Below are 27,218 nucleotides of genomic sequence, written 5' to 3' on the forward strand. Positions count from 1 at the left end.
CAGTGGCACCTACATTTGCAGAATGTGAAGAAACCAGTGGCACCTATATATGCAGAACGTGAAGAACCAGTGGCATCTACGTCTACAGGAGATTACACAACTTTGAAATCCATTCGCCCGTGTTCAGTGTACACGCTGTACAACGTGTTTGGAATCGACAGGAGTAAAGTTGGACTTACGACAAGACCTCTGGACCCTAACTCGTTCGTAAGCAGAGGTAGTCCCTGTATATACACGCATGTGTACAGTACAAGAGTGGATTTTGCGGCACGGCCCTCGATCTGTCCAAGTTCACCGACCTGTGACAACCTGTTTGTGCACGGTGGTGGTCGCACATCCGAGCACGACTCGGGCTCACACACTGCTCAGCTTTCGAGGTGTGCCACTTTCGAGTGCATCTCTGGCGATTTGGTCACGCGCCCAGTTGCACGCAAGGTGAAAATTCACGTAATCAACAGGCCATATTGGCAGTGTCAACTCACCGTGAACACCGACCCTTTTGACAGGATATTTTTTTATTTACGGAGCAGGCGAAAGTTTACGTGAGTGGCCCTTCTTCGGAGCGGAGACAGTGCAGACCGATTGGCTGGCTTATCACTGGTGACCGCAGTTAACAGGGAGGTGCCTTGAAAAACTTGTCCAGATGGGTGCGTCAGATTGCTAAGTCGGCACCACATCGAAGCCTGGCCTCATGCCTGAAATAACCGCATTGAGTTGACTGATATTAAAATAATAATTATATATACCCGTGCATAAAATCTCCACTCTGCGCCGAGACTCACTGTGGAAGGTCCTGCTAGCCAAGGCCATTTAATAAAAAATATATAATATGTTTTATCGTCGAAATAAAAATTATCCACGATATTTATACATCTTAGCTTTCGTTTGCATTTTGACCGCAAGTGTTGTGGTTAATGCAAACACGATCCCTTGTAAAAAGGTGTCAGTTTTGTTGCCAGATAAAAGGGTAAAAACCTATTACTATCAACGTGTCGTTAAAGCCGCCACCACCCTATGACAGAGCCATTTAGCAAGGTTGTGTGACGTGAACAAAACGTGGCAATTCGTTACTAGTTCAGCCGCACACCGGTTCGTGTGTTGGAGAGTAAACCCATCGCAACGTTCACTATTCTAGTAACCGTGACGTTTCGCCAGCAATTGCAACAACCGGCGTCGTCTTGGCGACAGCCGTAAATATTTACGAGGCCTAACCCCAAAGAAAACACCTCGTGGATAATATTGGTCGTGAAAGCCTCCTGCTACGTGTTGAAGAGACTCATGCTGAACTCCTGTGCTTTCGCCTGAATCAACAAAATAAACCCTAAACTTGAATCCTCGCCCCAACCGTTAATCCTAATGTAAAAGCATCGCATGGGAATGTTTTTTCGCAGTCGTTATAAAACTACCTTTTGAGAGGCCAGATTTACCGACAGGGCCTCATAGCGCGGGTAGGATACAGCGCGACGATGAATTTGTCAGGGAACACATTTTCTCATCACATCGGGATACGAATTGATTACGATGCGATCGGAAACCACGTCGCAGCGCGAGTTGGAATAAGCGGTCGTAACGGCTGCCTCAGTGTAGCATCGCACGACAAGGAACTGGGATGCTGCTGGATGCTTCTAGACGCTACCCACGCGCCTCCGGCCTTGTTCGGCCTGCGTGACGCGTCTCACGCGCTATCGCAGACCGTGCTTTATACCCCGATGTTACATTATATTTATAATAACGCCACTTTTCCATAACCCGGGGTTCTTGCGGAACGCAGCTACCACCGCCGCGTTGTAGGCGAACGAACTGTACGCCAGCATGTCCACTTTGAACTTTCCACCTCGCCACCCCGATAGATTGCCCGTAGTTCCGTCGCGAGTTTCAGTTTGTTTCTTGATGCCAATATCGTTGCTGCTGTCACCGCTGCCTTGTCCTGGCTGCCTAGGTGCTTGTGCATCTTCAGGACCCCGAAGTGTTGAACTTTGACCCGGGACACCCGTGTCGGCCATGGGGGCTGGTGCAGGTGCCTCTCGGGATCAGCACCTCCGAGCAGCTGGTGATTTAAACCCTTTCCCGTACCGATGGCGTGCACGCCATAGTTGATGCATATATGTGTTTTTTTGTTTTAACACGTCGGCTTTCGCGATCAATATCCGTAATGCGTGTTTTTTTGGGTTAGATCGCATGCATAATGTACGTTGATTACTGTATAAATCACCCGAATGGCAATGGATACTCATAGTCATTTATATATGCATTCATTAATCCCTCCCCCACTTCACACAAGAAGGGCACACATAGTGACGTCATCACATGATTTCTCCACAAATCTGGCTGTCGCCTAATGAAGCTGAGTTGTAATTACTGGCGAAACGTCGTTATTCAGATTGTAAATGTTGTGGCTTTGCTCTCCAACACACCGGTGTGGTGCTGTACTAGTATACTACACTATACACTACTATACACTACACTATACACTACTATACTCTACACTACTATACACTATACACTACACTATACACTACACTATACAGTACACTATACACAACACTATACACTACACTATACACTACACTATACACTACACTATACACTACCCTCCGCGCCTCCGGAACTTGCCACCGATCTCTTGAGGGGGTTTTGCCGCTCTTTCTCGACGCCCGCCTCACAAGGCGTCCGTCCGGGCCGGCACCTATCAGGTGGCTCTGCGTGAGGGGATATCACTTGGCCTCAAACCTCTTTCCCCGTGGGTGTACGGCTCAGATTCAGTTTTCAGTTTCATTTATTTGGTATAGCCCTGTGAGCCATTCGGCTCTTGAATCGGGTGCAACCGCAACAAACAAAAAACAGAAACATGAACAAGAAAACATCTTAAAGTGACTATGCGCAAACAGAAAAATCCAGGTAAGAACTGCAAAGTCTTCCAAAAAAAAGCACCTTACACCATCTTCACGGTACAGCAATCCCACGCCAAAACGTGGAGTTTAGGTTCCTGGCCGCAGTAGTCAAATCCGTGGTTGTTAAAGTACAGAGGCCCTAGATTTGAAGCTTTCGTGACTGCAAGGATTCATACTCTTAGGTTTTTTCGGTAAAGTCACGTAGGTAAAAATTAAAATTAATAAAAGTAATAATGGAAATAAAATAAAATAATTTTATTATAAATAAAATAATATAGTAAAATTGTATAATATTTTATTTTATTTCTATTATTACTTTTATTAATTTACTTTTATTAAAATAATAAAATATTATTTTATTTCTATTATTACTTTTATAAATTTAAATTTATTTTTTACCTACGTGACCTTACCGAAAAAACCCTAAAGTACAGAGGCCCTACTTGGCGATTTGCGTGAGCACCGTCTTGAAGCCCGGCCGGGAGAAGTTGTCCTCCGGCGGGAAGGATGTCTCGCCCACGAGCGGCCAGAGGTCCGGGGTGAGCCACACACTCACGGGCCACCCTCACAGCAGGCCCGCACAGCAGGCCCGCACGTGCAAGGTGGATCGTGGTCCTGCCCAGTTGGCTAAGATGACCTCTCTGAGTAGAATGTTGAAGGGTTTGTAGGAGGGCGTGATGGTGACTCAATAACACTGGTCAACAAAAAAAAACCTTTTTTTTCTGGCCTGGACTTTTGCAGCTGTTTTAGACTAATTTCAGGGTGCTGATTCCAAATCTGATCTCAGATTTGCTCTATCACATCTCATTTTTATGCTATCGGCATACCCCATTTTAATTTTAATTGATTTTACCCGAAATTAACTCTGTCACTTATGATTGCAAGTTGTTGCGAGTCAGTGACTGCTTTAGTGTTAAAATATGGTGCTGTATTTTTAGGATAGTGTGTTTATAATATAATTTTATGTAGATATCCACATTTATTTAATATTTTTCTTCTGCAGTTTTTATTGAAAATGCAATATTTGATATCTCAAAAACCTGATGTGATAGACAAAAACTGATGCCTGATTTGGAATCAGCACCCCAAAATTACCTTAAAACCGTGGGAATACCTAATGCCAGAAAAAGTGTGTTGACCAGTGTAACGACGGAGATAAACTCCTGCCGCGTGTCATCATTCCCATCCTCTTTGGTTCTTTCGGTAATGTCACGTAGAAAGAGAAAATGATGAATTAAATAATAGCATACGACGTTTTGATTGCAACACAAGTAATCATCATCAGGTACAAATGAAAGAGAAAACAAACCTAGTAAACTTAGAAATAGAATGCAATACAACACAGAGAGTCGGCTAACATTACAGTCAACACCCTACCTGGTTGATTACGTTCTTCCAAAGATTGGTAATTTGTGAGAGACAAAACACACACACGGAGAGACGTAAACGTCGAATGCTATTATTTAATTTATTATTTTCTCTTTCTATGTGACTTTACCGAAAGAACCAAAAGAGTAATTCCTGTAGTCACGAAAACTCCAAATCAAGTTAATTCCCATCCTGTTCCGATGACGCACACGCACGACACTGGGACAGAATCACTTGTATCGGTGCGTCTTCGAGTTGGCAGGCGTCGCCTTGTGGGGCAGCCAGCAGTAGAGTAGCATGGCCCTGAAGCAGCAGGCGACATCACCTGGTCTCTATCGAGCAATGATGATCGCCCCGGACGATCAGACTGTACCCATTAGCAGGTCGGTGCTGTGTTCACCCTATAGATAACAAAAATATAGATATTTGTAGCTTTCGTGACTGCAGGAATCCATACTCTTTGGTTCTTTCGGTAAAGTCACGTCGGTAGAGAATAAAATAAATCACGACGTTTCGGGCACAACACCGCCATCAGGTGGGAAAGCGTGACCTGCTGCTAAAACAGTCTGCCTCAGCAGCAGATCACACTTTCCCACCTCATGACGGATGCTTGTGTGGCGCCTGAAACGTGATTTATTTTATACTCTACATGACTTTACCGAAAGAACCAAAGAGTATAAAATTTGTAATTTGTATTTTACCAGGCAAGGACCACTGAGCTATGTAGCTATTTTTCAGAAGTGACCTGGCTATCACATATGATAGCCCAACGAAGTGGCTTATTGTCACGTGGACATTTATAACAGCCAAGTAATCTAAACGTGTGACGTTGATTCTGAATGTGGAGGGAAAAACCGGAGGACTTGGATAAAAATCCACGTGACCACGGGGAGAGAGAGAACACGCAAACTCCAAAGATACAGCAGCAGGCATCGTCAGGGTCGAGATCGAACCCACGACCTCCTTTATACCAGGCGAGGCAGTGAAGATCTTCTAGCCACCGTGATGATGATGAGAGAGACACGCAGACTCCAAATATACAGCAGCAGGCATCGCCAGGGTCGAGATCAAACCCACGACCTCCTGTATACCAGGCGAGGTAGTTAACATCTCCTAGCCACCGTGATGATGAGAGAGAGAGACACGCACACAGACTCCAAATATACAGCAGCAGCCATCGTCAGGGTCGAGATCGAACCCACGACCTCCTGTATACCAGGCGAGGTAGTTAACATCTCCTAGACACCGTGATGATGATGAGAGAGAGATACGCAAACTCCAAATATACAGCAGCCATCGTCAGGGTCGAGATCGAATCCACGACCTCCTGTATACCAGGCGAGGTAGTCAACATCTAGCCACCGTGGCGCTGCGCAAGGTTTGTTGGCGATGAGGTCCTCTTGGCTCGGAGTGCCGCAGGGCATTGGAATAGTTGAGATGAGGTAATGATGTCAGGCGCTTTGAAGTTGCCGAGGCGTTTAAGCACCCTATCAAAGCAAATCCTTTTCCTTAAATCCTTCGCAGCCCCGATCGCTTCAATCATAATGCCAGCAGTTGTCCCAGGTCTTACGCTAAACCCTATACAATAAGCCTCGCCTCAAGCAATGGGATTGACCTTAAGTCGTTGCACTTGGTTAATCACTGATGCCTGAAAACTCTTGACATTTCTGTTGATACTTAGAATCTGAACTTTCGCGCCAGCGTCGTTCTAAATGCTCAACACCGCCCAGATTTGTTGCTAGCAGCGTCTTCATCCTAACAGGCCCCAAAGTGTAACAGCATCTGTCCAACGCTAACAACAAGTGAGATATCTGAGTACGGGAGATCGTAGATTATCCGGCGGCTTCTGGGGGGTGGGGGCCGGATTTTCAAAAACGCCGGATAATCACGACGTAATTTTTTTTAATGGCTTATTTTTGCACATTCTTATATGACATGTTTTTATGTGTTGTGTTGTTAGTTTTTGGTGTTTTTAATGTGTTTTACTATTCTAATTTGGCATGGGTTAACATAAAAAATATACAACAAAAAATGTAAAAAGTTACTATTTACTGCACCGTATTTACCACTGTAGCGGCACTACGCTCTTGTTTCAACACAACCATGAGTTTGACGATCGCCGGACTGATGCAGCCTTTAGACCGGTTCTCCGGTGAATGCCGAACAACACAACGCACTTTTCTCCACATCTCACTGTGTATATTTTCTGTTTTTATCAACGTACTTATTAGTCATGAAAGATGTATACACGTGCAGTATTGTCATTGTTTAAGTTGTTGTGTGTAGTGTATCGTGTACCGTAGAGAATATTTAATACTGAAATCAAGCGTAGACACTTTTTTTTGTCACGCACACGGTGCCGATCGCCGGACCGGGTCACAGCCTCTTGAACGGTTTTTATGGTTTCGCCGGATCGGCCCGGGACCGCCGGATAATGTTTGGGAAGCCGGATAATCGCGCGGTGGCAGATAATCGACGATCAACTGCAATTTCTTTTCAGTCTCAGCACTTTAAGGAGCTTGCCCTGCACGAGCAGCAGACTGGCTTGGAAGACGTCACTCCACTAACCTCCGGCGAGTAATCCTGGCCACCGCGCTCATCCACAGTTCGTCAGCCGCACTTGGCCCGCAAACGTTCCCTTGAAGTGGGCCCCACTGAGATTTGTGGCCTACGTAGAGGTAGGGCTGGCGGAGAGGCATGTTAGCGAGGTGAAACGGGAGACCAGCGAGAGACGAAGGAGTTGAAAGAGCTGCACGCTACGAAGTGGAGATTGGCGAGATAACTGAAGGAGAGACGTGCAAATTGGTGGTCACGTGCACGGGCGGCGTCGTGACATCGCGGCACCGTGTAACGCCATCCCATACGATGTCACGCGTCGTGCCAGTACATTCCTTTAATGTCCACCGGAAAATACGGTCGAAGAATCCTACTGCAGCCCAGACACACCGATCTGTTTGAGGGGTAATAACAATAAGTGGTACGGATTTATTTGCATGACCGCTCAATGCTCCATTGGGATGATATTTCCAAATCGGTCGACTCGTACAATCGGCTCTCGATTATCCACGTGCGGTTTATCCAACTTGCAGATGAACCGCACAACCTGAGATTTTAACATGAAAATGAATAACATGTGGATTTTCCCTGAAGCCCAAATTCATAATCTAAAAAGAGTTGTACATTTGTTGTTCTTGAAAATGTTTATTCCAAGATACACAAACAAGTTTGTTGCTCCGGTTAATCCGAAATCCACGTGATCGCCTCTACAGTACAGTAGTTGCAATATCTTTACAACATCTTCTTGGTTCTTTCGGTAAAGTCACGTAGAAGGGAAGTAATAAAATAATAAAAATAAAACATAATAAAATAATTCTCACGACGTTTCGGCCACAACGCAAGCAGCTGCTTGTGACTTTACTGAAAGAACCAAGAAGATGAATCCCTGCAGTCACGAAAGCTTTAAATCGAAATCTTTACAACAGTTGGGGTGGAGTTTGATTGATGTTGATAGGCTGTTACTCTGCTGCTGTCATCCACTTAGTGGGGCCGAGTCTTTTGCTGGACGTGAGCAGGAAAGTGTCATCACGAAGCACGCGCATCATCGATCGGACGATCGTTAATGTTCGTTCTAAGAGTAACAATCCAAATCGTCAGATGTGCTTCATTTTGAGTGGTTTAGCCGATCATTTATTTAGTGGGTTTTAATTCATACCCTGATATTCGTGGTAATTGGCATAGAGATCCGCGGAAAATGGTTCTATTTTTGGATTATCCGCGATTTTGAATTATCCACGGCCGTCCTCCCCGTCATTAGCGCGGATAATCGAAAGTCTACTGAAAATCGAAATTCCGTTGTATAATATTACTACTGAGATCCTAAATTCAGGTTTAAATTGCCTGTCATTAAACTGGCTTCTCAAGGCAAATGCGTTGACGATTTCAACCTGGACACCATTGCCTGCGCAAAACAAACGATCTCTTAATTCGCCTAATTTGAGCGCTAAACATTTTTTTATTTGACGAGGGTGAAGGAGAATTGGGTTATTGAGGGATGGCGAGGCTGTGTTTTGTTTGTATTTCGGGAAAACGATGACCGCTGTGGATTCTGTATGCAAGCAGCGTGGAGTAACATTTAGCGTGGTTTTAATTGCCTTTTAGAATCATTCGAAGTGCAGAGAGAGAAGCTGGCAAAGAAAGGTGGGTCACGTCCCTGCGTTTTAAACTATTGTCAGTAATTTTGCTCGGCTGGGTTTTATGTACACAGTACTTTAACTGCCTGCATACCTGTGGTCACAACAACAACAACAACACAAATAATTGAAATGGTATCTAAGCATCATTGGACCTCTTTTGCCAGTACTAAAATATAATAATAGGGTTTTTCCCCTTTTTTCTGGCAACAAAACTGACACCTTTTTGCAAGGATTCATGTCTGCATTAACCACAATACCTGCAGTCAAATACAAACTAAAAACACACTGATAATATATGCATATAACACACTATGATAATATATGCATATATTATCATAGTGTGTTTTTGTTTGCTTTTGACTGCAGGTATTGTGGTTAATGCAGACATGAATACTTGTAAAAAGGTTTCAGTTTTGTTGCCAGAAAAAAGGGGAAAACCCCTATTATTATGGTATCTAAGCACTTTCTCAATGCAAGATGCTTCAAATAAATGAAAAGGAGAATAATACAAATATTTAAAAATATTTCTTTTTTAAAAACACGCTTTAATGAAATGTACCGTACTCGTAATGGCAGAACTCCACGACTCTAGGAAGTGGCCCCGAAGCTTGCCACAACGTAAGGGACTGGTGATTTACAGCCAACGTGAGTTGAGCGTGGACAATTAGACCCGTAAAAAAGATTGTTTAAAAATATATTTTTAATTTTTAATGATAGAATATAGTATTGTCATCAGTATGATATTCCTATACCAAGTTTGCAGTCGATACGACATTGGGAAGACGGTTGAAATTGAGTTATAAGATTTGAGGATACGACAACAGACAGAGTTAAATAAAAGCGTGTAAAATGTTTAAAAATATATCTTCTTAATTTTTTATGATAGAATATAGTCTTGTCATCAGTATGACATAAGTATACCGAGTTTGCAGTCGATAGCACATTGAGAAGTGGGTAAAAATAGAGTTACAAGATTTTTTAAGGATACCACAATAGACGGAGTGAGTTCAATAAAAGCGTATAATAAAAATACATTTGGGTACAAGGAGGTTTGGTGGGCGGGAGTGGGTCAAGGCAGGGCAACACGAGATAGAGCAAGGCCACAGCAAAGGCCAGGATGAAGCGATGGGTCCCAGCACCAACCACAACCACAGCAACGATGATGACGATCTCTAAGGGCAGCCGGGGGGAAGGTTGGCGTGGGGGGACATTCATTGGGACTTCACTGGGGGATGATTGATAATTGTTGACCGATTGGTGGCCATGTTTCCCCAGTGCTGGAGACAGATGAGAGTCTGCTGGCCCAGCACTTTGCCCGGAAGGGCTGCCCCAACGCCCAGCGCGCCGCCCTGTGGCTCCTCATCCTCAACGTCTCCATGGGCGCCGAGGTGAACGTGGTGCCGCGTGCGTTTGGCTCGGAGCGGGAGGAGGGAGTGGGGGCCCCGATTCGGAGGTGCTCACGGAATGGCCGAGGGACGTATAAGGGGATCGTGGCGGGTCGGAGCACTCGCAACGACACCGCCTGAGGTCCAGCGTTTCCTTTCCAGGCTTCAGGCGCCACGTGGTTAATCCGGACTCTCAACTGTGGTATGAGCGGGGGTCACCAAATCATTGCGCACAAACTCGACACTTTCGTCAATAACACCAGTGCCTTCAAAGGAATAGTACATATGCACGGTATTCCCTCGTTATTTGCAAAAGGACACGTTCCGGAGATGCCCGTGAACAGCAGATTTAGCGGATAATGATATTGGCCTACGAATATCGTACGTGCAAAACGGCTGCAGATGTTTCTTAAACTTATAGAAGTTCTTTCCATCTCACTTTCTCTCGCACGACTTCCTCTCTCACGACTTTATCTTTCATCACATTATCTCTCAACACATTATCTCTCGTCACTTTATCTCTCATCACTTTATCTCTCATCACTTTATCTCTCACGACTTTCTCTCTCATCACTTTATCTATCATCACTTTATCTATCACGACTTTCTCTCTCACGACTTTCTCACGACTTTATCTCTCATCACATTATCTCTCATCACTTTATCTCCCGTTACTTTCTTTCTCTCTTTCTCAGTGCAGTCGTGTAAAGTCCCAGATGCGATTCACGGAGAGCCAAGATCGCGGATAGCGAGTTCGTGAATAACGAGGACAGACCATATTGCACAAAAGCTGACATTGGCATTCACTCGGTTTGTGATGAGGTGACCAGGTGGCTCAAAGGTCAAGTTCGAATTCCAGTCAAAGGTCAACTCAACTTCTCATCCCTCTAGTTTCAATAAAATTAGAAGCACGCTGTGGGAATGCAGCAGTGGCTGTATTATGAATATACATGCCCCGGTCATAGGAATGTCGGATTTTTGCCTCTTTTCTTTTTACAAATAAAGAGTGTCAACACACACTCGTTTAGTGTTCCATTCCAGGAAAATGTCCACCCTGTATGAATGAAAAGTTTTTGCCCAGGCCTGCTAAACGTGTTGGCTTTGCCAGCTTGAGCCCGCTTCTTTGTCTTGGTTGCCGCAGGAGATACAAAAGTATGAGCAGCTCAAGTCCGCAGTGGTCCAGCAGGATCTGCTTGTGGACAACCTCATCTACAAGGTGGGCCCAACTGCGTCACGGTGGCCAGATGTTAACTACCTCGCCTGGTATACAGGAGGTCGTGGGTTTGATCACAGCTCTGGCGCCTGCTGTGTATTTGGAGTCTGCGTGTCTCTTTCTCTCTCTCATCATCGTTATCACGGTGGCTAGGAGATGTTAACTACCTCGCCTGGTATACAGGAGGCCGTGGGTTCAATCCAGACCCTGACGATGCCTGCTGCTGTATCTTTGGAGTCTGCGTGTTTCTCTCTCTCTCATCATCATCACGGTGGCTAGGAGATGTTAACTACCTCGCCTGGTATACAGGAGGTCGTGGGTTCAAGCCCAACCCTGACGATGCCTGCTGCTGTATATTTAGAGTCTGTGTCTCTCTGCCCGTGGTCGCGTGTATTTTTCTCGGCATCCTCCGGTTTTTCCCTCCACATTTACGCGTTTTAGAGTATTTGGCTGCCGTACATCTCCACGTGATGATGATAAGCCACTTCGTTGAGCTACTGTTTGTCGCCAAGCCGTTTCTGAAAAATAACTACAGTAAAACCTTGGATTGCGAGCATAATTCGTTCTGGAAATATTCATAATACAAAATACCTTTTTATATTTTTATTATTTAAATTTAATATAAAGTAATCAAATTTATTAATTAAATTTAATCGTGGCTGGTGTGAGGGAAACGAGAGAGAGGAGAGGAGGGTTGTTGTGTAGGACGACTTTCACTTGCAGTAGTTACTAAAGAACAGTCACTACACTTGGACACAAAATAAAAAAATGCTTTACGCACACACTTGTGGTCACAACACTAGAGTAAACAGTTTACGCTCGCACGGATGTTGACTATACGAGTGAGGCACACCGACTGAGGCCGAGCATGGGAGACGATTACCCAGAATCCCGTAGCGAGAGAGAGAGAGAAGAACCATTGGTTCAGTTGTGATCACGTGACGCTCGGCAGACAAAGCGTATACTGTACGTACTACTCGTATTGCAAGACCTCGCTCGTTTATCAAATTAATATTTATTTAAAAATTTTGCTCGTCTTACAAAACACTCGCAGACCAAGTTACTCGCAATATTACTGTATATCGCTGAGTGGGACTTACCGGGTAAAAAAAATAGTTCAGTTTATAGAGTTCACGCAGAGACTTCAGCACTTTCAGCTCGGGAAAAGGATCGGACAAATCCAGAGGTCAAGGCCTAATAGGTCATCGCGGGAAAAATGCCGTTGATGACCAGCACGCAGCCCGCTATCGCTTCCTTCCACTTTCCAGATTCCGCTGGGTTTGAAAAGTCCACGACGAACCAACTTCAACTGCCAGTCTCTTCATCGCGGCTGCCTTTAAGCACTTTCCCTCTGCTTACTCGGGGTGAGGAGGTTGGCGGCTGCGACGCAACCGAGACCAGTGTGCTTGTCGGGAGAAGCAGACCACATGAATCATCACCTGAGCTGCTGCTGCTGCATTGTGGTTGCCCTTGGCCGTCCACTTAGCACCCCCCATCCCTTCGGGGGGGGGGTGGGGTCGGGGAGGGGGGGTTCTCGATAAATTGAGTAGCAATTGGTTGGGAAGCCAACAAGTGGATTATCCTGTGGATGGACTGGCACCCGTCATTGGAATGTGGAATTGCCATCAGCAATGGAGATGAGCACCGCCACGCTCCCTGGTGTGGGCCAGCATTTTGACATTTTGTGCGTCGGTGGCATTGTTGTCGATCTGCTTGTTTCAGGATGTGAAGCTGACGGCCAGCAATGATGACTACTACTTCGTGTTTGAAGACTTCCTTTACCAGGTAACGCGAGTTTACTCACCTCTGCGTGTGCGTGTGTGTGTTGTGTGTGTGGTGTGTGTGTGTGTGGTGTGTGTGTGTGGTGTGTGTATGTGGTGTGTGTGTGTGGTGTGTGTGTGTGTGGTGTGTGTGTGTGTGTGGTTGCCGAACGAATATACGTCAGAAGGTCGCGCTCGTTATACGCACAAAGCGTTTGCCGCAAATGAATCGCGATACCTTAGCTGTTCTCGTCAAGAAGCTTCAATCGTCATCACGCGAACTCCGGTCATCCTCGGAACAGCGGCTTTAGGCTAACCGTCGGACAGGGACGGTGGTCACCACATCATCGCGCGGTGCTTTCAGATGCGCTTTTGTGGCCGTCTGGAATGCTCTTCCCTTCCGACGTTAGAAAGCCCACTGGAGCTGTGCACTTTTAGGTCTAAATTGAAAACTAATTTCTTCAGAACTGCTTGTTGTGTTTAGTTTGTAGTCCTTCCCCTGGCTATGTACGGTGCGAAAGAAGTTCAACATACATAATACATACGTGTGATTAAAATGTTCATTTGAGTGTGAGGGGTGGCATAAGCAGCCGTCCAGCAGAATAAGATTAAACTTTTATTTTCATCTCACTTCTGCAAAGTGAATGCTAATCCTCTCTTGGAGATGAGAAGCTAGCTCAGAAACTGGTAATTAAAGATGTAATCAACGCTCCAGATAATGTTTTTGGTCTTTGAGTAATATACCCTCCGATTTTACCACCGAGATGTAAAATGTATTTTCAATGATAAAATGCAACATTACCGTGCAGTTACAAGCAATGTCAATTAATACCGTGCGATCTTTCATGGTAAGCGTGTGCGTTAACGAGAGCCTTGCATTTTTTAACGACGGCATTACCTTGATTTCACTGCAGGCAGCTCTGGCACGGCTTTCGGTAAAGAGCCATCAGGTTGGAATCGGGCGATTTGTATGCGCGTTGCTGAAACCTGCGCGTGCCTCGTCTTAGGTGCTGTTGTGTTTCTCTCGAGACACAAAAGTGCTGAGCCACTTTGAACACAACAGCGCCACTCCGCCCAAGACGTATTCCCCAGGTGCGTGCGTGTGTGTGTGCACATGTGTGTGCGTGTGCATGTGTGCGGGTATGAGAGATACATTTTCATTTGGTACAGATACAATGGGAGGCTGATCGATGCCCGGGTGCGGTCAAGGGATTGCTCCCTATTGCTCAACCACGTTATGTATGCCGACGGCCTGGTAATTGCTGCTCACTCAGAGGAGGAGTTGGAGGCGCTGCTGCTGAACCTGGAGCTTGCCACCAGGAGGTGGGGCCTTACAATCAGCCCCACCAAAACTAAGCACCTGCCTAGGTATTTTGTACCATCGGACACTCCACCCCCACAACTCCCAATTGGTGATAGGGCAGTTATGGAGAGAGTGGAGAGTTTCCCATACCTTGGCAGTGTGCTCATGACTGGCTCCGGTTTAACAGCAGAGGTCTCACTCCGAATCAGTCGAGCGGCATTATCTTTTCATCGGTTGCGTAACGCTGTGTGGAAGCTACCTGGTCTATCTCTCTGTACGAAGCTTCAGGTCTTCTCGGCCACAGTCATTCCATCCCTTCTCTACGCTTGCGAAACGTGGACTCCCCTAATGGAACATCTTCGCCGGTTAGAAACATTTAGCCTGGCCTGCCTATGATCCATCCTGGGTTTAACCAGGCTGGATTGTGTGAGGAGCTCACAAATCCTTGAAAGATGTGGACAAAGTCTCATCGGTGAGCTCCTCTGGCAGGCAAGGCTGCGTTGGCTGGGTCATGTAGCCCGCATGCCCAGCCACCGCATGCCTAAACAGCTTTTGTTTGGCCGGATCGAGGGGGCTAAGCGGGCGCGGCACGGGCTAGAGAAGAGATGGAGTAATGTGGTACAGGAGGACGTGGAACTTAGCGGACTTGCCGATGAGCAGTACCAGCGGTGTCAAGATCGGCCTCTGTGGAGGAGGCTCGTGAAGGACGCTGCTGGGCAGTTGGAGGCAGTCGCCCTCCAACAACAACGGAGGGTGGAGGAGCGACGCTCACAGCAACGAGCGGAGCGTCGGGTGGCTAAAGCACAGCAAGTTGGCACAGTAGGGGGCACAGGTGGTGCATCAGCCAGTCGTCTCAGTCAGTCGACCTGTGGCATCTGGGTCTGCCCCGTGACCTCCTGCCAGCGGGCGTTCAACACTTCACGAGGCCTCAAGGTGCACATAGCCTGGCACAAGAGTCGTAGTGACGTCACCGCCACTTAGTGGCGAATGGCGGTTGTTGTTGTTCACTGGGGAGCGGTAGTGTAGTGGTTAGCGTGTTGTGCTACAAACCCGGCGACCCGGGTTCGATTCCCGCTCACGGCCAACACCGGTGATGATTATCTGAACCAGTCCTGGGCCTCCCCTAGGTCGACTCAGCCTCAAATGAGTACCTGGTGCGATGTATAAACATCGCACATACAATGCGTTACACTTCCACATTTGCATGGTGTACAGTCTGGAAAGTACACACATGGCAAATTTCCAGTTTGTTGCATCTCGGGAAGTACGCTAAACATTTCGAACAGACACACATATTCACAAATTTCCCTTTTTAATATATATAGATGCACGTGCACAGCCATTTTTAACTCTGACGATGCCTCTCACCTAACAACGGGACCCACGAGTTCACAACGGCGCCCACGGTCACTCACTCGCTGGAAACACCTCCCCCCCATTTCGACTCCGCATCTCGCACAGCTGTTGACTGGCTATCAACATCGAGCGGACGACTGTCGCACGCGGGGATTACTCCACAAGTGTGACGTCATCGTCAATGCCATAGCCCACGTTAGAGAAAAAAACAATGGCCTGGAACTCAAGGCATGCGCCACATACTCGCTGAACACGGGTTCAGTTACCAGCCATGGATATACCATCAGTGCCAAGTTGTGTGTCAGCCTCTTGCGGATAGCATGAACACAACTGTCCATGTGCTGCGCCACATACTAGCTGAACATGGGTTCACTTCTCAGCCATGGATATACCATCAGTGCGAAGTTGTGTGTCAGCCTCTCCGGGGGTCTCCCCCCAGTTGACGAAGCCTGAGATCCATAGCTCTAGAGAGACAAAAGATGCGTATTGTAGAGGCCGACCAAAACTGAATTTCTGGTTTCGGCTGAAAACGAAACCAAACCGAAAGTTCAAAATTGACTTTCGGCCGAAACCGAAACTCTGCCGGAAGAGGCCATTTGCCAACTTTCGGCGCCAAAACCGAATTTCGGTCGGCCTCTAGCGTACGGTGCCGTCCACAGCACCACTGGCCCAACGTGTTGGGCCCCAATGGATGTATCAATATGTCCTGCCGAGTATTCATGTCGATTGTCTGTGTGTGCCGTGCGCTTCAGGGAAAATGGGCGTGGAAGAGTTTGCGACCGTCTACCCGCCCAGCGGTGAGCCAACATTGCGAGGTGTAACCACGTAAACGATTTACCGCATTCGGAGATATATGATTGGGCACGAGTGAGTGTTCTCCGTTCAGATGATGTGCGGCCAGGTGAACGGTGCATAGCGGGGATAGGCGGCATGGACAGACAACCAACGTGTAGGTCCGTAGCGTTGTGCGTCAGGTTCCTGTTCTTCGGGGAAGGAAGGGGTGAAAGAGGGGATGGGAGGGGGGGAGTCAGCCACAATTCAAGTTCAGTCAAGTGAACTCGGGGTCTCTGGAGTGGCATTAACGCGTGTCTGCTGCCTTGCAGGTGTAATTCCCTTCCACGGCTTCACGATGTATGGTAAGCGATGACCGCCGCCACCTCGTAAACATTGCCGGCCGGCACCGGCACTTGCCAGCGGCGCAGCCTGCGTTGCGCGACGCTGAGGCTAGCGCGTGCCCTTGCGAGCGAGCGAGAGCGAGGTTTGTGTTTTCCCCCTCGGCAGTGGCTCCGCTGTGCTTCCTCTACCACGAGCCGCACACCCTCTACTACGCCTTCCGCCAGATGTACGTGCGCCACTTCTTCCGGCTTCACTCGGTCTCCTCCCACCCGTCGGTGAGCGTCGTCGCTAGTTGCTCACCGCTCGTTGTTGCTCGCACCGGACCGCTCGCTCGCTCGCTCGACCTTTCCGCGTTGCGCAACGTCGCGAACAAGGACGGAAGACCGTGCACGTGCACGGATTCTGTGGTGCTTTCGAGGAAGCTGCTTGTCCTCGGAGGTAATGAATTCGTCAACATAATGCTCGTGGGCATTGCCAGGTGCCCCGGAAGCAGCATTTAATTTAAACAAAACTGATGGGATGGGGGATGGTTTAGTTTTGTTTGTAGTTGTTTGGGTGATTTGTGTTGCCTTTCTTGTACTTCGCACTGCTATCGTGTTTCTGTGTTTATTGTTGTGACGCTCTTTATACCCCGTGCCCCTCCTGGACATCTGTAAAAAAGAGCTTCACAGCTCGTTGTATTTCTCCAACATGAATACAATATTCTGATTCTGATCGTCTTCTGACAATACAATGAGACTTTTAAGATCACAGCCGAGAATGCTCTCCTGGCGTGATGCAGCAACCACGCTTCCTTGCATTCAGGAGAAGTGAGGCTGAGGTCGTTGCCGTGACCCCTCGCTCACTGGCGCTCTGTGTGCAGGGCATCGTGGCGCTGTGCCTGCTCTTTGAGACGACTCTGCAGAGGCTCCAGCCGCGTCTCTTCCACCATCTCCGGGACATCGGCGCGCAACCGTAAGTCGCTGCACGACCACCGTTAGCAGAGTCAGTCTTTCCACAACCACCGTTACCAGAATCAGTCTCAGCACAACCACCGTTACCAGAAGCGAACTTCTTTCGCACCATACGTAGGCAACTGCACTAATCGGAGGTGCGGGGGAAGGACAACAAAGGAAACACTAAACGCAGTTCTAAATGGAAATTAGTTTCAATTTTTGTATAGTAGTGTAGTGTATAGCGTAGTGTGTATAGTGCAGTGTATAGTAGTGGAGTGTATAGTAGTGTATTGTATAGTAGTGTATTTTATAGTAGTGTATAGTAGTGTAGTGTATAGCATAGTGTGTATAGTGTAGTGTATAGTGTGTATGTGTGTTGAACTTCTTTTGCACCATACGTAGCCAACCGCGCGAATCGGAGGTGCGGGGGAAGGACAACAATTCTCTGATTCCTCGTGGTACGTGAACATCCCTGAAAGACGATGTCATGAGTGGGCCGCTTCGTGCACACAAGGGACCGCGTTCTTTATACGCCTCGAGAAACAATTGTCCATCACCTGGCCATGAAATCAATATTTTGAATCATCAGCGCTGAAATACGCCGAACTATGTAATAAACCACATTTAATGATAATGTTTTTGTTTTTCACTGGTGCCTGGGCTGAGACAATGAACTCGCTGCACTTGAGAATCAGGTTCAGAATGAGAATCAGAATATTGAATTTCTACTGCAGGAGGCATCCGATGAGCAATGAAGCTCTTTTTGCACATATGTCCAAGTAAGATCACGTGGTCTGAACGTTACAACAACAACAACCAATACAACAACACGACAGGTACAAACGGGTGCGGCCCAAACCCACGTGGCCTTACGCCGGATCTCGGCGAACTCATTTCGGTCGAGTTCGCAACTCGCAATGCGTCGGCCTGCCGAGTCACATGGCTGTGAACCGTGCCCTCTGACCCTGGTCTGGAACTCCCTTCCCCCTGGCCACCCGCATTGCCAACTCACCCTGATAACGGTCCAGACTCCCGGCCCTGCCGGTCTCTCTCCGCCTTTTGAATGACGCACTGCGTTGAGGGTCTCCCACCGCGCGCCACGTCCATCTCCCATCCCTCACCGCCTGCCTCAAAGAATCCTCCCCGAGGCGGTCGGGTGACTCAAAATGCCGGGAGCGCTGCGCCGACGCTGCCGAGTTGAAATCCGGACGGCCGCCCGTTTTGTTAAACCGCGTCCTCAAACCGTACATTTTGGTTTTCATTTGGCTGAATCCCAAACCCTAAATTCAAAACGTCAGCTTGACTGCCCGCGGCCGGGGTGAGTGGGAACGGCACCGCCCTCAACCGTGCAAACGGGGTCGCTTCAAGCGATCTCCGAGGTAGCTCTGTGATACCCGCTTCCGCGAGCTGCTCCCCTGACCGCTCCCGTGCGCGGGATCCAAGCGGGACGCCCCGTGAGACGCCATTTTGACATTTCCGCCAACCCGCGCCCCGCGCTGTTGTTTGTGCGCAGGCTGCGCATCGCCTTCAAGTGGCTCGTGAGGGCCTTCTCCGGCTACCTGGCCACGGACCAGCTGCTGCTGCTCTGGGACCGCTTGCTCGGCTTCAACTCGCTCGAGCTGCTGGCAGGTGGGACCCCCACCCCCCTCCGTGTGGTGGTGTAGCGTGCGGCGTGTCCGTCACCTGCGTGTCCATGACCTGCGTGTCCGTGACCTGCGTGTCCGTGACCTGCGTGTCCGTGACCTGCGTGTGTGCGTACGTGCCGGCTCCGCTCGGATAGGGGGTGGGGGGGGGGGGGTAGAGTTGCCGTGCTGTGTGGGGCCCACTGCAGTGGTGGTGGTGATGCGCCGCAAAGGAGAATCAACTGCGGTGGTCCAAAAGGGACTCAGTCTGCCTCAGCAGCAGGCTCTCCCACCTGATGACGACGGATGCTTGTGTTGCGCCCGAAACGTCGTGATTTATTTGATATTTCTACCCACATGACTTTACCGAAAGAACCAAAGAGTATGGATCCCTGCAAGTCACGAAAGCTTCAAATCAAGACGTTCAGAATATTTATTTTTAGAGGAGGAATCCGATCGATGAGCTGTCTCTGTGACGTTGCGGCGCTGTGACGCACGCCGCTCGCGCTGTGCGTGTCTCCCCCAGTGCTGGCGGTCGCCATCTTTGTGCTCAGAGCGGAGAATCTCATGGAGGCTGCTTCTCTCGCGTCCGCCGAGGTGCGTGCTTGGCTGCTGGTCAGCCCCCCGCGCGATGAACCCTGCCAACCCAAGTTCAATTCCCGTTCACGACCAGTAACAGTGGCGAATATTGTAACCGGTCCTGGGCCTCCCTGAGGTCGATTCAGCCTTACAGAAGTACCTGGTGTGGTGTGTAAACATCAGCAATGGGGAGACAAAGGTGGGCAGGCGTGGCTTCTGGCCACACCCACCCTCTCGTGCGCCATTACAGCCTTCATAGGTGCTTCTCTGACAGCACTCATCCCAACAGCCTGTAAACGGCTACACGTGGGGGGTGGGTCTTTGTGGTTTGTGGGGCGGGCGATCGACCGCAGTGGGTGTGTCGTAGACTGGAGCCTTGAAGGAAAGACTCAACCGTGAACACAAAAATGGCTCTTGGATCTTGTCACGAAGTGGACACGTTACGATTTAATTCCGACAGACTCCTACGCTCATGATACACGCTGTGAATTCGTCTGCGGACCATCTTTTCAGGAATTAGGAGAAAAATTGCGTTCAGGGTAATGGGCTCAACGAAACAAAAGCAGCGAGACAGTAACATGCTTGACCGCCGACACAATTGAGGACTGCACGCAGGCGAGACAACTCGCCCCCGAATCGAGTCACAACCCCGACCTTGTTCAAAATTCTTTCGAGTCATTCGGTGCCGCCCTGCGCCCGTGTTAACGGTCGGCCATGCCGTTGCGGGTTTCGCAACGTGACCACGGCAGGAGTTGTTTACGTGGCCGGGGGTCTCTCCCGTCGCGCGTCCGCAGGCCGTGCTCGCCGATCTGTCCACCGTCAAGGTGGTACCGCTGCTCCAGCTCGTGCTCTTCGGTGGACTCAAGTGACGACGTGGACTCGCGCAGGAAGCACGCCGCCTACCCCGACACTGCACCCCTCGGCTGCCCGGCTGCCCACGCGTACCCCCAACCGCTCCTGTGTTCAGGAAGTTGGGCATTGCATGGGGGCGGGGCTCTGATTTGTGTCGAGAATTTGGTTTTGGTGAAACACGTTCCTTCGGAGTGGGCAGGTAGGAACTTGGTTGGACGGCGCATTCGTGCGATCCGTGTCACGCGGCGCAAGCCGCGTGGGGCGGCGTGTCACGTGGTGCTGAGCCCGCCCGAAGCGCTCTGTATGAAATACAAATCGAGGGCGTGGCTATGCACGACAGACAGACAAACAAATAATCCCTGGTGGGCATTGTGGAACTGTTGTTCCTACCTGTAAAAAAGCAATTTCCATTGAATTAACCCAGCCCCAACGTTCCACCATGACCACCTTCACGATGAGCCCATGGTCTATCCACTGCTGAAGGACTCCTCACCCTGTGACCCCCTCCCCAACGTCCGATCAAGGTCTCCGCCACGCCGTCGCCACCATTCTCACGGTCCCTGCGATGCCACAATCCATCCCCACACTCTGACGCGAGCCGAACTCGAATGTGCCCAGTCCCTGCGGTGGTCACGTGCGATCCTTTGTCATTCAGTCAGCAGTCTCAGCGTCGTCCATTATTGGCCAGCCACCCCTCTCGGGATCTGGCTTTCCCAAGCCCCCACTTATATTTTACCAGGTAATGCTCAGAGGCGACCTGGCCACTAATGATAGCTCAACGAAGTGGCTGTATTATCACGTGGGAATTTATAGCACCCAAATACTCTGAGCGCGTGTCGTTGATTCTAAATGTGGATGGGAAAAAATCCAGAGGACCTGGAGAAAAATCCACGCGAACACGAGGAGGGGGAGAGAGACATGCAAACTCCAAATATATACGGCAGACGTCAGGGACGGGATCGAACCCACGACCCTCTTGTGTACCAGACGAGGTAGTTAACAACTCAACAACGTGCCACTTACTTCCTTTAACGTTCAATGATTCGTCTAATTTGGCAATCGCGAGCCACGTGTTCTTCTGTTTTTCATTGCAACTCGAGCATGGATATTTGCGCTCTCTCGGCTTCCTTCGCCCGCGTCCGTGCGTCCGGTCCGTCCGATGAGCAGGGTTAAGAAAAAAGCACGCAGATCGAAACTTTCCTCAACAAACACGACACTGCGCCTCTGCACTTTTGTTCAAAATATCGGTGAAGCAAAACCGCGCATCGAATTCAAGCCGTGACTGCCGTCCGCGCTTAAAGGCAGTCCCCCGAGTCGCGCGACAAACATGACATCGATGTCTCGGTTTCACTGCTGGATGAGCGCAGCGGGCGGCCATCGCCAATTTTCACGACGTGAATCTGCCGCACGGGAGGGGGTGGTGGTGGTGGTGGGGGATTGAATCTTCTCTCTCGAATCCAGGAGCCAATAATACTGGTAGGAACCTCCTGGTTACACCAGCCCACAGGGGATTATTGTGTCCGTCCGTTGTGCAGGGAGGGGAGGGTGGGGAGGGGCTGGGTGGGGAGGATGGGGCTGAGTGGGGGGTGGGAGGGGTGGGGCTGGGTGGGGAGGGGCTGGTCACCCCGTGGTGCCCTTATAAAACTCTAACGTTTAAGCTACTCACGCCAGCTTGTGCCCGCCCTCACAGTCGGGTATATTTGCGGAATACACCACGCCGCCGTTGACCCTGGCCATTGACCGAGCAACCCAACGTTCCTACCAGCTACCTCTGCAGGAATGCGTTTATTGTTCAAGAAATGGAAGGCAACCCGCAGACAAAGACGACTTAAAGATCTTTATTTGTACGGCGCAGATTAATTACATTTGTTTCAATACTGAAATTTAAGTGGTACATGTATTTACAATTTCAAGCGGCCCTGAATATAGCGATTACATAAATGAGGTATACGCAATAAAGGTCGGACGTTAAATACGTGAGCCGAGTCATCGTTCTTCTGTTGTTGTTTCAAAGGCAGTAATACAACTCGGCTTGCACAAACATACAGAAGCGAGATCACGATTTATGCAACGGCATTTGAGATATAATAGCGACATAAATAGCTGCATATATATTAAGATTACAAGCTGGGTTTTTCATCGCACAGCTGACGTCTTGATTAACGTTCCTGAATTCATATGTACACAAAGACAAAGATCCCCCCCCCTCGCCGTATAGCCTCAACAGACCGTCGGGGGCAAGTGCTGTTAGCGAGCAGCACCTATGAAGGCCGGCACGGCACGACGAGGTGGGGTGGGGGGGGTGACGATGTTTTAAACAATCGCACCCAGGCACTCACTCGAGATCGAGGGGACCCCGTTCAGATAATCAGCGCTCACCACCGCGTTACCGCCCCCCCCCCCCCGGCACGCGCACAGCACATACGTGCAACGCGCGTGAACCTGCGACGTACGCAATCATTCTTTTAAAATTATACAAAATAATAAAACCGAGTTTCACATGTTGGCTTTTATTTGATAGATCAGCGGACGACTCCTTTGGTTCTTGCGCTGCTGTCAAACTGTCAAACTGCTGCCCAATTGGCAAAACGTAGCGCTGACCGGACCATGAGCTGGCAATGCTGCCAAGTTCACGGCGAGAGGCAAAACGCGAAGGCCCCCCACACTCCTTGCGCACACACCAGAGGTTGCAACCGGGTAGCCGATACCCGTACCCTACCCGATACCCGGCTACCCGTACCCGGCCAGGTACGAGTACCCGTTTGCGACCCTGGTGCGGCCGGGTACGGGTAGACCGTGAGTCACTGGTGAGTAACTGTTTGTCACTCATTTCCCAACGTCTTGTCTCTTCTCACAATTCAAGTTCCTAGAATCAACCCACCCACACCTGCAACATGGCTTCATCCTAGAGGTCGTAATCAGGTACCTGATGGTCGCAATCAGGTACCTGATACCCGTACCCTACCCGTACCCGGCCGGGTACGGGTAGGGTACGGGTACGGCCGGGTACGGGTAAGGAATCAAAACCCGTTTGCGACCTCTGGCGCACACACACAGGTTACTCCCGCTTCTCTTGCCTATGTAGCAAGCGGTGCGCTGACCGCTACCACACCAAGTCACAACGAACTGACGAAACACAAATGCGTCACGCGCTGGGCGGCGTGGCTTGTTCAGGTTTTCTGCCTTCAGGAGGCAGCAGGACGCGGGAGTGCGTTATACAGGGAGGGGGCTTCAAAACAATGTTTAACACTTTTGAGAATTTGCAACAAGACCACAAGCAATGTGCCTCTTGCGGGCTCTGGAGACCAACCTGGAGAAGATTCCAGGCATGGGCGTTGACAATGATGGTGAACAAGTGGAGACTCAGAATAGATTTTTACCCTTTCTGGCAATAAAACTGTTGTGTTAAGAGACTATTTGACTTTCTGAAGCTACGAACATGACATTTGTTAGCACGTTACGGTGTATCATCCATTATTTCCCCCCCCCATTAAAAACGAGCGTGCCAAATAAATGTCAACATTTTTTTTTAAGCGCCCTGTACGTTCAGGGAGCTAAATGTCCACGGGGCTACTGCTGGTCACGACGAGAGGGCTTCAGCAGAGAGAGAGAGAGTTGGTGGTGGAACTTAGCCGTTCCCCCTCCCGACTGTTGAAGGAGCGTGGGGGGCGCTACGGTGGTTGACCTGCACAGTCCACTGTCTCACTATCGTGGCTCGCCTTTAAAGTATAACTATGGGTCTCTACAAGTCGCTGTGAGTTTACTACGTGGCCAATCGTTTATGTTGCATGGCCAAAATCGTGCTCTGGCTTCGTCTTGTGTTGGTCTCTACGTATCTATGCGTGTCGGTGCATCTCCGTGTATCTTCTGCTTGCGTACTGCACATTGTGTTCGGAGAAGACAAATGCCACTGTTGACGCCTGCCAGCAGAGAGAGTTCGTGTCGTTTTGCTGTTCCTCCGTTGAATCAGCGCAAACTCCTGTGGCTTGCCGTGTGGCCCGTAGTTTGGGTTGCATGGCCACAATCGCACTCCTGTAGCTTGCCTGTAATGTCTACCTACGTATCTCTACGAGTCTCTGTGTATCTCTGTGAGTCTCTACGTTCCTCTATGGGTCGACATATCACTGAGCCTCTATGTATCTCTACGTATCTCTATGAACATCTAAGAATCTCTATGGGTCTCTTCGTTTCTCCCGAGTCTCCGGGTATCCCTACGGGTCTCTATGTATCTCTCTGGGCCTCGACATATATCTCTGGGTCTCTACGTATCTCTATGGGTCTCTACGTATCTAAATAAATAAAAACCCACAATGTGAAACTCTGACGGTTTGTTGCACACACACCGCGTACAGCGCACTTTGTCTACGCGGCGACGGTGTCTTCGTACCGGTCGTTTATCACCAATCGATACTAACAACTCGTAACACTGATGAGTCCAATACATAGCTTGCTCCGTATAATTCCAGAAAAATGGTAATACTTTTTTTTCGCTCCGATGAAATGAATGACATTTTAGGAAGCCGAAAAACGCGACGACACGAAAAAAACGATTCCAGTTTCCTTTTAAAAGCGATCGAACAATCTCCCAACGCTCGCTCGGAGTAGGTGGGGTGGGGTGGGTGGAGAAAACGCACAGCGTGGGAATGATTCAAACGCTCGGCTGAACGGCGGACGAAGAGGGATGGCGCGCGCCATGTCCAGCCGCACGAAATCCCATCGGCGTGGCAAAAATTCCCAATGCAGGCTTTCCTCGCTGTACGCGGGTTCGGTGTAGTGTGTGCGTGCGTTTTCGCGTGTACACACTACACACATATATAGCGGCTTGCCAATTTACTAATAGGGTTTTCCCCTTTTTTCTGGCAACAAAACTGAGACCTTTTGCAAGGAATCATGTTTACATTAACCACAATACTTGCAGTCAAATGCCAACAAAAAACAATACTCTGGTAATTTATGCCTTTTGGCGTCATCTGGTCGAACACCATATGAGACGAGGCTCCAAAGAAAGCTATCTCTGGTGTGGACCAATCAGTTTCAAAGACAATGCATAAATTACCAGAGTATTGTTTTTTGTTTGCATTTGACTGCAAGTATCGTGGTTAATGTAAACATGATTCCTTGCAAAAGGTGTCAGTTTTGTTGCCAGAAAAAAGGGGAAAACCCTATTAGTATATTTTGGTACTGGCAAAAGAGGTCCCATGATGAGGCTTGCCTATTTATAAACAAAATTCGCCATGCCAGTGTTGCCCCTATGAATTCACCCATGTGCGGATATTATGCGGTCGGAAGTTGAACAGTCTTGCGTGCCGTGACGTACTGCACGCGCCACTCGGCACGTAAAGCAGGGGTGGGGAACCTTTGTTCTGCCAAGGGCCATTTGGATATTTATACCATCATTGGCGGGCCATACAAAATGAAATTTATGTTGCTGTGAAAAAAGCTCCTAGATTTATTGAATTTCGAGTCGTGCAGTTGCCTTGGCAGGGCCAGACTAAATGATTTCGTGGGCCTTATACGGCCCGCGGGCCAGACGTTCCCCACCCCTGGCGTAAAGCGAGACAAAACCCGGTATCCGAGAAATCTATCTGGGCATCCGAAATTCGCTGTGCGGGGCGACATGACTAAAACAAAGCAGGCCACGTGGGTCAGCCTGGACCATTCCTCTTCTCAAGCGACAGGATATTTTTCATCTTGGGCATTTCCCATGACATCTACGTTGGTCTGTGGGGAAGTGACCTCACGGCTCCACACACTTGGGGCTGGGATGTTATTTATGTTGCAGCAGCAACTCGCACCAGCAGGGGGCATCGCAGATGAGCAGTGTTTGGTGGGGGAGAGAGAGATAGAGCGCGCGGAAGGTTCCAGCAATATTTCGGTGAAAACATCCAAGCTGGATTGCTAAGAATATAAATACTTTGAATTTGCATGGAAAATTATCGGCAGAAAATTCCCTTCCACCAACAATACGTGAATGAAGGCCCGACAGGTTTTGGCCGGTCCGGGCTGATTTTTTACCGTCAATGCCCTTTCAAAGTTATCAGCCGGCACGGTTGGATGCATTGTTCAGTCAAGGAACAATAACACGCTGACAGCCAGTCGCCCTTTGGTGTTGATACGATCGGTCTGGATTTAAGGCGGTTTTGGAGGTACACACAACAAAGGTAATCACCAGCCACAATGGTAGTGAGCACGCAAGAGGGCTGGTGAACACGTGATAGAGCTGGTGAACACGCCAGAGGGCTGGTGAACACGCGAGAGAGCTGGTGAACACGCGAGAGAGCTGGTGAACACACGAAGTGGTTGGCTTGACTTTCTGCGTTTGCACTTTTTTCCCAAGTGGGGATAGTGAGGGAGGCAGTGAGGTTGGGAATGAGATGTGGAGGATGAGCCGAGCAGGAAGACCCCATGAACATCGTCGTTCTGCACAGGCTCGCGCCCCACCACAACATCACAACGCACCGGCGGGACCCATCTCGTCACATCTCACAAGCTAAGCTGGTTGTGAGCCTGGCTAGTGCCTGGATGGGCGACCACCGCCACGCATTGACACAGCTGCGTTACGACTAGAGGCGGCGTAGGCCCGCGATGTCTACGCTGCTCGCCTTCACCAAGTCACACTGACCCCGTGCCCCAGGCTTGGACATC

At 49.1% G+C, this 27,218-nt stretch overlaps 1 protein-coding gene across 4 annotated transcripts in view; it reads left to right on the forward strand.

The window, feature by feature from the left end:
* TBC1D19 (TBC1 domain family member 19) overlaps positions 1-22,113 on the forward strand; it is a 39,335-nt gene extending 17,222 nt beyond the window's left edge. For 2 of the 4 annotated variants that reach the window (XM_078618883.1, XM_078618884.1), the window contains exons 9-22: positions 1,940-2,050; positions 6,760-6,832; positions 8,418-8,456; positions 9,728-9,840; positions 10,979-11,053; positions 12,773-12,835; positions 13,818-13,902; positions 16,222-16,266; positions 16,573-16,605; positions 16,751-16,860; positions 17,448-17,539; positions 19,034-19,149; positions 19,669-19,739; positions 20,516-22,113. In XM_078618883.1, the coding sequence (XP_078475009.1) occupies positions 1,940-2,050; positions 6,760-6,832; positions 8,418-8,456; positions 9,728-9,840; positions 10,979-11,053; positions 12,773-12,835; positions 13,818-13,902; positions 16,222-16,266; positions 16,573-16,605; positions 16,751-16,860; positions 17,448-17,539; positions 19,034-19,149; positions 19,669-19,739; positions 20,516-20,590 (1,101 nt within the window). In that variant the 3' untranslated portion in view covers positions 20,591-22,113. Of the gene's footprint in view, positions 1-1,939; positions 2,051-6,759; positions 6,833-8,417; positions 8,457-9,727; positions 9,841-10,978; positions 11,054-12,772; positions 12,836-13,817; positions 13,903-16,221; positions 16,267-16,572; positions 16,606-16,750; positions 16,861-17,447; positions 17,540-19,033; positions 19,150-19,668; positions 19,740-20,515 lie in introns of those variants that run through there. The other 2 variants (XR_013588742.1, XM_078618885.1) reach the window with 2 other exon arrangements.
* Positions 22,114-27,218: the final 5,105 nt, after the last annotated feature.

This window comes from Lampetra planeri, chromosome 60 (genome assembly GCF_965212315.1).
Source record: "Lampetra planeri chromosome 60, kcLamPlan1.2.h2, whole genome shotgun sequence".
NCBI classification, from domain to species: domain Eukaryota; kingdom Metazoa; phylum Chordata; class Hyperoartia; order Petromyzontiformes; family Petromyzontidae; genus Lampetra; species Lampetra planeri.